This window comes from Nicotiana sylvestris, chromosome 6 (genome assembly GCF_000393655.2).
Source record: "Nicotiana sylvestris chromosome 6, ASM39365v2, whole genome shotgun sequence".
In the NCBI taxonomy this organism is placed as follows: Eukaryota; Viridiplantae; Streptophyta; class Magnoliopsida; order Solanales; family Solanaceae; genus Nicotiana; species Nicotiana sylvestris.
The window spans coordinates 196,081,886-196,094,376 of record NC_091062.1 but is presented as its reverse complement, the minus strand read 5'-3'; the positions used below and the strand labels follow the sequence as shown (position 1 = coordinate 196,094,376).

Here is a 12,491-nt window from a genome sequence, read left to right as displayed (position 1 = left end):
GTAACCTAGGCTCTGATACCAACTTATCACGACCCAAAATCCCAACCCGATCGTGATGGCGCCTCTCGTGAGGACAAGGCCAGCCAATCAACAAAACAGTACATCTCTTTATAATTACTTAGCAGGAATAAGTCTAAATCATGGGCAATATAATCTTAAATGCGAAATAAACGTGATAGAACAAGGAAAACCATCCCAACTCAGCCCGAAATCGGGGTGTCACAAGTCATGAGCTACTACAGAGTTTACTAATATTTTACAAAGTCTGGAATTATCATAAATAACAAAGATAAGGGAGAAAACGGGGCTGCGGACGTCAACAGCTACCTCGTTACTCCTAGTCACCGCCTGGTCTGGAAAGAATCAGCGCTCAGGAGCGAACTCAGCTCTGCCTGTATCTGCACACATGGTGCAGGGAGTAATGTGAGTACTCCGACCCAGTGAGTAATAAAAATAAATAACGACTGAAAACATGAAATCTCATAACGGCACAATATAGCGCTATCCCAAGCAGTAAAATCAGTTATACAGTAAAATAGTGAGTATCAGATAATTCTTCTTTTAAAACAGTAAAGACAAATAATTTCCACAGTAAGGATAAATCAAAAGCTTGCCCCTCGGGCTCAATATGTAAATCTCAGTATAGTATCAGCCCCTCGGGCTCACTCCCAACTCACCAGCACACAACATCAGCCCCTCGGGCTCACTCCCAACTCACCACACACAAGCAACGGCCTCTCGGGCCCACTCCCAACTCACCTGGGTACCCTGCGCTCACTGGGGGTGTGTACAGACTCCGGAGGGGCTCCTACAGCCCAAGCGCAATATCAATAGGCCTGAAAGCCTTCACACATCACACACGAGGCCTGAAAGCCTCCTCATATAACACTCGAGGCCTGAAAGCCTCCTCACATCACTCAACATATCCTCACGTATGGCCCTCGGCCTCAATCAGTCCAGAAAATAATCATAAGCCTCTTGGGCATCAGTAAAACAATAGTGCTCAGCTCAACAACATTATAAATATCATTAAATCTCGAGTTGAGTATAAATGTAGCTGAGTTCACAAAATAATATAATTCAATTGGACTGAGTTCAAATAATATTTCAATTCGTGAGGAAAATAGTGATGTAAATTCACAAAAGATTTCAGATAATTGGCACGAAGCCCAAATATGACAATAAGCCCCAATCATAGTGAAAAACAATAAATCTTTATCAATTACGCGGTAAAAATATCAACTGGGATGGACCAAGTCACAATCCCCAATAGTAAATGACCCCGTGCTCGTCATACAACGCGTGTCTCATCTCAACATAGCAGTATGTTGTGCAATCCGGGGTTTCAAACCCTCAGTGCATCATTTAAAATCATTACTCACCTCGAACCGGTGAAATCTATAGCTTGTGACGCCTTTGCCCCTCAAATCGGCCTCCACGCGCGTCGAATATAACCAAAATCAGAGCGAATACATCACAATATGCTAAGGGAACAATACCCAATCGAAAATACTCGAAAAACACTAAAATCACGAAGTTGGCAAAACCCGAGCCCTGGGCCCACTTCTCGAAAAATTACGAAAGTCACATCACCGGATTCCCCGTCTCGCCACGAGTCCGTACATATAAAATTTACCAAAATCGGAGTTCAAATGACCCCTCAAATCTTCAAATCTTATTTTCAAATCCCTAGGCCTAAATTTTCAATTTAATCCTCAAAAACATATAATCTAGTCGGATTATTCGATGATAATTCAATATTATGGAGTAAAAATAATCACAAGTGACTTACCTCAAGATTTTCCAAGATTTCTTGCTAAAAATAGCCCAAAACCGTGTTATTTCGCAAGAAAATAGGTAAAAAAAAAACAAGCAGAAATGCAGCAGCTTTTAATAAGCAAATCCGGTCGCTAAAGACTCAAATCTGGTCGCTAAAGGTGCTAATCTGGTCGCTAAAAGTGCCACACCAGACCTGATGCACCAGCAATCTTTAATTTTACTAAAAAAGCTCTAACTCCTTCATACGAACTCGGAATTAGACGATTCTTGTTCCTATGAGTCCCAAATAATAATACGAACACAACCATTTAATCGAAACTCAATTTGGAGCTCATTTACCCAGTGCGATATCCATTTCGCTCGTTAAACAATTACTAATGTTTCGCATCAAAAACCCAATCGAGACTTGATGAAATTAGACCAAAATTTCCAGATCAGTCCTATAATTCATTATCAAAATTCCGAAAGTCTCAGAATTAAATTTGGATCTATAGAACTAAAAATGAACCTTTAGATCATTACATTTATGCTCAAAACGGCAAAAATCTTCCAAAAACTCTTCCAAAATTTGTCCGAGCCTCATGGGATCCCAACAAAGTATACTAACAAGTCCCATAATATGACACAAACTTAGTTGTTTCTTCGAATCACCAAAAACAACGCAAAAATACTAAATTCACCTCGGATTCAAGCCTATGAACTTTGAAACTTCTAATTTTCACATCCGATGTCGAAACACGTCAAAACTAGTCCGAATGATCTCAAATTTTGCAGACAAGTCCAAAATGACATAACGAAGCTACGTCAACTCTCGGAATTCTATTCCAAGCCTCGGATCAAAATCTTACCTATCAACCGGAATTCGCCAAAATACTAACTTTGCCGATTCAAGCTTAATTCTACACCGGTCATCTCAAAAATATTCCGGACACACTCCTAAGTCCCAAATCACCTAACAAAGCTATCCGAACCATAAAATTCGCATTTCGAGCGCTCTAATACATAAGTCAACATCCGATTGACTTTTCCAACTTAAGCTTCCTTAAAAGAGACTAAGTGTCTCAAACCTTACCAAAATCATTCAGGAATGACTTCAAATTTTGCACACAAGTCACATTCGATATTATGGACTTGCCCCAACTTTCGGAATCGCATTCCGACCCTGATATCAAAATTTCCACTTCCGGTCGAATTTTCTCAAAAACCTTCAAATTTCTATATTTAGCCAAACGGCTCCAAAATGACCTACAGACCTCCGAATTCACTTCCGATCGCTCTCCCAAATCCAGAATCACCATACGGAGCTACTCCCAGTCTCGGAATTCCAAACGGACATCAATAATACTGAAATGCATTTTAAGCCAAACTGATGCAATTTCTTCTAAAATGCTATCTTCCACAATAGGCGCCAAAACGCTCCCGGGTTATCCAAAACCCGATCCGGGCATACGCCCAAGTCCGAAATCATCATACGAATCTGCTGGAACCTTTGGATCCCAATTCTGAGGTCGTTTACTCAAAATTCTAATCCTAGTTCATTTCTTCAATTTTAAGCTTTCAAAATGAGAATTTCCATTTAGATTTGACTCCAAACTTCCTGAATTTTAATTCTGACCATACACACAAGTCAATATACCTGAGATGAAGCTGCTCATGACCTCAAACTGCTGAATGACGCGTCGGAGCTCAAAACAACCGATCGGGTCGTTACACCTGTATAATGGATTTTTTTTTTGTGATTGCTCCTTTGTGTTCTGAAAAATTGGGAGTGGCGGTACTTGCTGTCTCCAAATGTGCAGACTCTTTAGTTGTGTCTGTGGAGTTATGCCACATGTTATCTGCTTATCCTTGTTTTACTCCTCTTGATGGAATGGCTATGGAGAACTAATTAATTAATGGCATTTTTAAAATTTTGCAACTTAAAATTTATGAGTTTTGTACTTCAGTTGTATGCACGCAGTACAGTGTGATAGACTTGAAAATGTCTCAACTATGTTTTACTGTTTTTCCTTTATAAAATACCAGACGTGTAGGGGTGTATCTATGGAGATTCCTGGTTTCACTTGAACTCATGCACCCCTCCATAGATAAATATATGTGTGAGCGCTCAAGCTCAAAATGTCATATGATTCAATAGTTCCACGTGTGCAAAGTCGGATCCAACATTTCGAGAAGGATGGATGCACTATTACAAGGATATATATTTGACGGATTCAACCTTTAGGTTCTTACTGCTTGACCTGTTACGCTTTTATACATATTTCTCTATACTTCATGTCGAAAACGTTGTCAGTTAAACCGACTGACAATATACTACATCCTCAACTATTACTAATTTTAATATACATTTAATTTAATTACATAAAATTTTACGATGACAAAGGGAAAATAGATTCTAATGTGTTATACTTAGAAATTAGAAAAATTAAACCAAAGAAAGAAAGTAAGAACAAGAAAAAGGTAGTACTTAATAAAAGCTCAAGGAAGGGCATCGGATATGCCCATCTCGCCCACCAATTTTAGAAAAAGAAAGGAAAAAATAATAAGATAGGCATAAGATTTAAACTTTATGGCTCAGCCTTAAGATTCTTAAGACTGAACCATTATATTTACAAAGTTATGCGTCCTTATCTTGTATTACTTATTGCATTTATAATGAACAAATAAATTTATGTACCACGTACAACTATTGGATTTAAATACACTTGGTATCTTAATGCTGCATTCGCCCCTGCAAGATATACTAGTGTTTTATGTTGACGTAGTCTTTGCCTTCTGTGCAACGGTAACTTGGTTTACGCGTTAGGTTATTAAATAAAAAGTACTTACATTGCTTGTGCCCAAAAGAAATGAATTACCACATAATGTCGTAGAACAATTAGTCCAATATCAATATTATGTTCCGCAGATAAGGAGAGAGAAAAAAATGTATAAACATAAAAGAGACAGAATGTACCTTACTATATTGCTGTGTATCTGTAAAGAAGCAAGAATGTAGCAAATTAATATTTGCTGTATCCGGGAGAAGGGGTAGAGTCATGAGTCTTTTCAAGACATATATAGTTCAAACTTTCTGCCTTAATTAAGTCCCAATATATAGCAGCTTCCATGTGGCAATTTCTTCTAATCCATATGCTAATTAAGAGCCATTGCCTTCTTTATATGGTAATTACTGGTTGTCTGATCATCATTATCTTGTGAGTTAAGCCCCTTAGGATGGTCATTGGTCTTGGTAGTTAAGAGTTGGCGCGAGCGGATTTGGAAGAACATGTTGTGAATTAGTACTTGAGTTTAAAAAATGGAAGTGGTTGAGCTGTGAATTAGTGGTACTCATAAATGGAGCTGGAACAAGAGATGACAATGTTGTAGCAGTTGGACAGAAATATAAATTATGAGAGCCTGAAGGAAAAGACATTGATATAGGATTGTCTTCTGTTTGTGATGAAAAGGTATGGTTATTATTTCCAAATGGAGCTAAAGACAAATTTGAATTAGGTATTTCCCAATTACGGTAGTTATTATTGAAGGGTATATTGCTGTTTAACATACCTGCAGGTAAAGAAGAAATATTTTGAGATGAAAATAGTGGAACATAACCTCCAATATTAGTACCATCCTTATTTTCTTGCTCATTTGAGGCAATCCATTTGTCTTTTCCAAATGCTGTAGTAGCATCAAAATGGTTAGATTCCTTGAGAGACAACAATTCTTGATTTGGTCCATCTCTCATATATGTATTATTTGTATTATTGAAGAAGTGAGAAAGAGATGGTGGCGGCATTTGTAAAGGTGGGAGTTTATCAATTTCATGTTTAGTAGCATCAAGTAACCAGTCTATAACTTTGCTAGGTTGGCTGAGTCCAAGTCTATCTTGAAGATCATACAATTGAATTGCAGTAGGCACTGAAAGTCTTATTCTTCTGTCTCTTAATCCCCTTACAGTGCAAACTTTACTATGCCTATCTTTCCCGCCAAATGAACGCGAAACGCGTACAATTCTTGGATTTTTAAAGCCTGCCCATGACTGCCTTGAACTTGATGATGGAGTCCTTGAGATTTTACTCTTGTTGGTGTCATGATCATGACCAGCTGCTTCTTGCTTATTAGCCTGAGAATTGTTTCTACTTGGATTCATGATCAACTTGGTTTTCGCATTACTGATGATCTACAGAAAATCAACAAAATAGAAGATGAAGAAACTAATTAAAGTAGGCTCAATTAGGAAATTGAGAAAACTAAATGAGGAACCCTTGATTGCTATGATTCTTTAACATATATTGCAAGTTATGCTTCAACAAAAATGTAGCAAAAGAGGTAATTAATCAACAGAAATTAGGTAGGACTTGGTGTTTATGCAACTTGAATTTTCCATCCATAAAATTGAACCTCAGTAGATAATTAGGGAAAACAAAATCTTGGTTTGATCACTTACCAATATATATTTGGAGAAAAAAAGATTCTTCCCTGAGATGTACAATGGTTATTACCACCAGTGTTTTGCATAAGCATTCTGAATTGGATAAAGATCACAGGTTGAACTCAGATCAAATTTTGCAGCTCAGATGGATCTCCTCTCAACAGTTCCGAAGCAGCAAGACGAGTGAATAAAGGTTACGTAAGTAGTAGCGAATACTTTTTTTAACTTAGACAAATACCTCCGGCGGAAATGTTCCCTTGTCACTATAGATTGAACTTGCTGTGAACTTTTTCGATTATTAGTATTGGATCAAGGAGTAGTCCTCCTTTTCAAAAAAATCAACTTGTCTCCTTAATTTCCTCTTGTTCCTCCTGCCTTGTATCAAGATGAGTGAATAAAGAAATTTTGATGAGAAACCTAACTCATGTGCAAAGAATAAACATATAAGATAAAGTTTTGGAAAAGGAGAAATGTAAATATAGAATCTTACCATGCCATAAGCCAAGGGAAGGAAAAGAAAAAGGTATGGCGAATTCGTAGCCACGTGTTATCGATACAAACTGTCACGTAGAACATAGATTTGATAGGCTTAATAAGGATTTAAACAAGTTTAGACTACATAATGAACAATTTTTGTATAATGAGGTAGTTAATTTGCTGGTTAATTACTGTTAATTATGATGCTACATAAGTAAAATAGGCTGTTAACTTCATAAGGACCACCCTAGAGTTGGAAAAAGAAAAAAGGAGTTATTGCTTTTCTCTTCCTTTTTTTTCCAACTAGCTAGTGAAAAGTTAGTATCTAATCAACTAGGTTTTTATTGCATATCTGTCCTCTTTAAAGGAATTAAAATCTGTTTCTCTATTTGTTGTAGTAATTCCACTAATAATTGAGACAAATGGCATGAATAGTTACACCATGATGAAGAGATACTAAAACAATAAATAATTTAATGTCACAAAGAAAAACCGACGAGTTCAACTTATATACATATATAGTTCAAAGAATTTACACTTTCAACCGTTATAAAATAATATCTTATTTTAAGATTACAAATTTCATTAGCTTTATAATTTAGTATCAAAAAGAAAAATCAACGAGTTTAACTTATATACACCGACAGTTCAAAGAATGCATATATTTTTTCCATCTGTTGTAAAATAATGTCTTATTTCAAGATTACAAATTTCACTAGCTTTTTTATAAAGGGTTACCTATAAATATCTTTTGTATGATTTAAGATTGTAAACAATTCTTTATATTATTTTAGGTCAAACTCAAAACTAATTAGATAAAACTGTAGCAAGTGGGAAGCCAAATTAAGTTTGTGGTGCATGTTGTAGTTCATTAGGTGGATGAGATAATTGATAGTAAAACAGCTACACTTATAGAGGAGGGACCAGCCATACAAGTTCGTAAAAGCTTTTCCACTTAGTACATACAGAGAGGACCACACGTATTTTGTAGTGAGATAGCATGCAGCAATATAATTTGGAGTCTACTAACTTAAACCAACGTATATGTATTTAATTATCAGCCTTTGTACTCTTTTTTGCATCTAGCACACTTAAATTTGTAGTAGTATTTTATTTTGTGGTAGAAAGAATATAACTCCACAAATAGGGAAGCTAAGTTTCCAAGTTCCAACCACAGCAGCAGTCTTCTTCAAAATCAAGACTGATCTCTTGCATGAGTGAATGGAGAAAGAAAAGTTGACTACAATAACAGATAACCTTCATAGTCAGTGGCGAAGCTAGGAATTTTCCTAAGGATATTCAAATTTGAAAGAAGTGAATAAAATTTCTGACGACAAAGGGTGTTCAATATGTATTATATACCTCTAAAACATAATATTTTATCTATATACACAGTGTAATTTTTCGACAAAGGGTGATCAATTGACCACCCTTATGGACCATGTGGCTTCGCCCCTGTTCATAGTAAACCTGATATACTAGTCTGGAAAATAAAGTACATAACCTATAATAAAATACAAATATTCTTTATACTGTCAATGTATATAACTAAATCCGTTAAGAAAAGATTTTCGGGGAGTTGGAGCCTGCTGGAAGAGTACTGTAGCTGGCTGAAACTATAGCGGTAAAAAAGTTGATCCGTACTGAATCAGCAGCATAGCCACATAAAGTGAAGGTGTCAATTGAACACCCTTCATTGCAATATTATATTGTGTATACAAAAAATTATATACTAAATATATAGGTTAAAATTACGTTTCATACATGTATATTAAATCTTGAACACTCTTAGCAAAATTACTGACTTCGCCACTATACCTAATTGGTTCTTGTGTAGAGGTGAGCAGCTAAACCACCTAACATTTAGAACCCTCATTGGGTTCAACAAAACTATGTTCTTCCTTGAATCAGGTTCTGTAAACTACTCTGAATTCAAACCTGTTAAGTTAGTTAATTTTGAAGACAATCTTCAGAGAGTATTTTGGATTTTTGAAAATGTTTATACATGCTCTTGATAAAGGAGGAGAATTGTGGTAGGTTGACAATTACAAAAATAAAATTAATGGATTTATGATGATATCCTTACATATACTAGGACAAAGACGGACTTAAATGCAACGACACGAACAATGAAGATTCATACAGCCGATCCAACTGAGTTGAAATTGAGATATAGATTGTTGCATGTTCTTGCTGAAATTGATTATGCTTATGTATAGAAAAGAAGGCAGGGAAATAAATGGTGGGTTTAGAAAATAAAGTTCAAACTGTCGCCATATGTGAGTCGAAGATAGAGATATTACTCACATAATAACAAATAAGCAAAATCATAAATGGACCCGGAAATCCCAGACAGTCTGTTTTCCTACGGGCCAACAGAACAGATAATTGACTGTGTTTAACTGCACCTCTAACAGAACCATGCATTATTATCTTTTATAAACATATATGTGCAAATTTATCTGTAATTAACTCTTTTTTATGATGGTCGTGTTCAGGTCAATTTATGAGCCACCTCAACTAATTCTTAGTGTTTTTGCCTCCGCTGTGATTTGCACTTGAGACTTTATGGTTCTCCCAATTTAATTGACCGCGCCGCTTAGCCACATCCTTGGATGCTATCTGCAATTAACTTGTAAATGACTTAATTATACAAGTACATTATTATTACACCCATCTGTGTATATACATAGATGATAGAACATAGACTCATAGAAAAATCTATCAGTTATCCATTACTTACACCTTTTACTCTTAAACGGGTACTTCAGTTAATGATTCTGCACGTCCTTTTCTTATTTATAACCCCATAACAGTGACAAGTCAAGGACTTTAATATAACCAGCCCTAGCCTCTCTAAAATTTTCTGGAAAAATGAAAATATATCCACATGATGGGCATCCGCAAAATCCAAGGAGTTGATTGGTTAGATGGTCACTCAACATGGATTAATTGGCCATCAAAGTCATCTATCCTTCTTTTTGTCTTACATGTGTCCTTCGATAATTTTGATCGAATTTTATATTTTTCATCAGATTTAAGGGGTAAAAGTTGAAAAATGCCAAAAAAAGACAGTCTTTGCACAAATATCTTGTATTTACGCAGGATCTATAAAACGGTCGCACCCCAAGGAGTGTAAGGTAGACAACCTACCTTAATGCAAGCATTAATGACAGTTTCTACCGCTCGAACCCGTAACCTTAAAATTTTGGAATTCTACTGTAGTATGCATGTTGTGTCACTATCGGTTGAGACAGTTATTTCTCATAGGTATGCTCCATTCCAAACAAGAATTGGCAGACGTGACGAAGTCAATGATAACTGCTACTGCGTGCTCCCAATAATGCTTTTTCAGAACAAAAAAGTAAACTGTCTGTCCCTCCTAAATTTCTCTAATCCACGCCCACCAGCCAACTTCTTCTTTTTTATTTATTTTATTTTATTTTAATTTTACTGAATAAATAAGAATAGCAAACGTTGAGCTAAAGAAAATAAAATGAACAAGATACTAGTAAAGAAATTCTAACTAGATGCCCGCAGTTTGGAGGTTATTGAATTCAAACTCATGATATATGATTCAAATTGTGGTGTTTTGGCTAATGAAATGTGGGGTAATTGATGATAAAATAGCACGGCCTAGCCAGTTTTCGGACTGGTAATTCAAAAATAGTCAGTGTTTGTCAAGTCATTGAAAAATAGCCACTATTTTGCTGCAACAGAGACCGGTCCAGCATAATATACTGGAGGTCGGTGCACATGTATATGAACTTCCAGCATATTATGCTAGACCGGTATACTTTGCTGGCTCCAGTATAATATACTGGAGACCGAAGCACTGGTGCTCCAAACTCCAGTATACTATGCTGGACCGGTATATTATACTGGAACTCCAGTATATTATGTTTGGGTATTTTTCCGGATTTTGAACAGTGTTTTCGTTCAGATTTATCTTTACATAAAAAGTGGCTAAATTTCGATTACCTTTGAAACTGTGGCTATTTCTAAATGACCACTTGTAAATCTGGCTATTTTTTAATTTCTCCCCTAATTGATTGGCAAATTACTCAATTATAGTTCAAAAGAGAATCAAAGACTAAAAATGGGGCGAAGTGCAGCAATAGCCACTATTAAGCTCGCTATTTAAAATATATCCACAATTTATAATGTATTTAAAGATTAGCCAATTCACAAATTTCAGGACTAAGTATCATGAATTTGGACATAGATTCTCAAATTTGTTTTGAAAAATCTGATTTGGGTGAAGTTTGGTTTGAAAATGAAAATATGTTTGGACATACGTTTTCAAAACATATTTCCCAAATTTATTTTAGAAAAATATGTATATTATTAGGGATTTGGCCCAAAACCAGCTATTGATCTAGTTTTGGGATTTTGCCAAAATATAGGCAAAATCTATGGCCAAACATGTGTTTGCCAAATAAAACCGAAGTTTATTTTGGCAAAATCTATGGCCAAACGGGTCCTTAGTATCCTGAATTTTTGAGGTGCTTAACTTCTGAACTACTAATTTAAAATTCAGGACATAAGATTCGAGCTTCAGGACACGATGTCCTGACGTTTGAATTTTGAGGTTTAAACTCTAGGAAGTTTAAGCAACATTGACTAATTTTTAAATATATTGTAAACTTTGAATATAATTTAAACAACATACTTAAAAATAGCTACCTAATATCATTTCCATCAGAGATGTCAAAACGGGCTAGTCCAGCCCAACCCAGCCCAAGCATCGTGGGCTTTTAAATTTGGTGGGCTAGGGCGGGGCGGCCCTCCATATATACGGGCCTTAAAATGGCCAGCGTAGCCCAGCCCTAAGAGGGTCGCGGACTAGGGTGGACCAGCCCTTCAATTTTTATAGAAAAAAATATTTTTTCAAATCTTTAGATATTTTTTTGTGGCATAATCTCTTAATCATATGAACGAATTATGTTTATTTAGAGTGTACAAGAATCTTGACATTGAGCTTACATTCTGAATCTATATTCTACTTAGTATGGCAATGAGCAGATATTTTGTCGCTGCAGGTGTTAGCAGCGCTGTTGTTGTATCGCAAGGAATCTCGTAATTGAAATGCAAATTCTCTATATCTCTAACTCTTCTTTTTTTAACGTTACATAAATATCTTTTTTATTACTTTTCTTTCACTTTCCTTAGGTTCAGAAATTGCTTCAATAAGTGTATATGTTAAGGTTTTCTAATTTAGGTTTAACATTATTTATTGATTTCATCATTATAGTCCATAAAATTTTAACATTAATGAAATTTGCTAGTGTTGTTAATTTTCTTTGGCTATTAAAACTTGATCTTTTTCTACTAAAGAGCAATTTAATAATTAATAATATGTTAAAGTAACCAAATTGATCATTGGCCACTTAAAGTAATATTTTCTTTTTGAAAAAATTATTAATTGCCACTTAAAACTTTCCTAGTTCGTTGTTAATTAAGCAAAAGAAAAACTAATCTTGTCTACTACATGCATATCAAAAATATAAATTCTAGTTGATATGAAAAGGTAATGAGCAATCTAAGGTTGGAAAATGGGGATATTATTTAAGATTTTTTAAATATTTACTTTTTTAAATATTTAAATTTGAATTTACTTAATTTTTGGCTCACGGGTCGGCCCAGGCCTAGTCTCAGTCAAGCCTCAAGGGCCAGCGGACTGACTTGGGCCAGACTTATAAGCTTCAATTTTAAATGGGTTAAAAAAATCTTAACTCAACCCTACCTAAATAGTGGATTGGATTGGGCTGGCCTCACGGACCAAACTCATTTTAGCGGCTATAATTTCCACGACTAA

At 35.5% G+C, this 12,491-nt stretch overlaps 1 protein-coding gene across 2 annotated transcripts; it reads right to left on the bottom strand.

Moving 5' to 3' along the window:
- Positions 1-312: 312 nt before the first annotated feature.
- LOC104241988 (transcription factor TCP17-like) lies at positions 313-6,749 on the bottom strand. 2 transcript variants are annotated; one of them, XR_011400573.1, is made up of 3 exons: positions 6,212-6,644; positions 4,736-5,944; positions 313-398 (listed from the first exon to the last, which is right to left on the bottom strand). XR_011400573.1 is itself a non-coding variant. In XM_009796961.2 (3 exons), the coding sequence occupies exon 3, from the start codon at positions 5,912-5,914 to the stop codon at positions 5,000-5,002; it is 915 nt and encodes a 304-aa protein (XP_009795263.1). In that variant the 5' UTR covers positions 5,915-5,944; positions 6,212-6,567; positions 6,687-6,749; the 3' UTR covers positions 4,312-4,999. The 2 variants fall into 2 exon arrangements, 1 of the variants encoding a protein (XP_009795263.1); XM_009796961.2 differs by lacking the exon at positions 313-398 and adding an exon at positions 6,687-6,749 and having other exon boundaries at positions 4,312-5,944; positions 6,212-6,567.
- Between the last annotated feature and the right edge of the window lie 5,742 nt (positions 6,750-12,491).

Bases quoted from the DNA above. Each gene is read 5' to 3' on its own strand.
- LOC104241988 (XM_009796961.2), bottom strand. From the start codon at position 5,914: ATGAATCCAAGTAGAAACAATTCTCAGGCTAATAAGCAAGAAGCAGCT.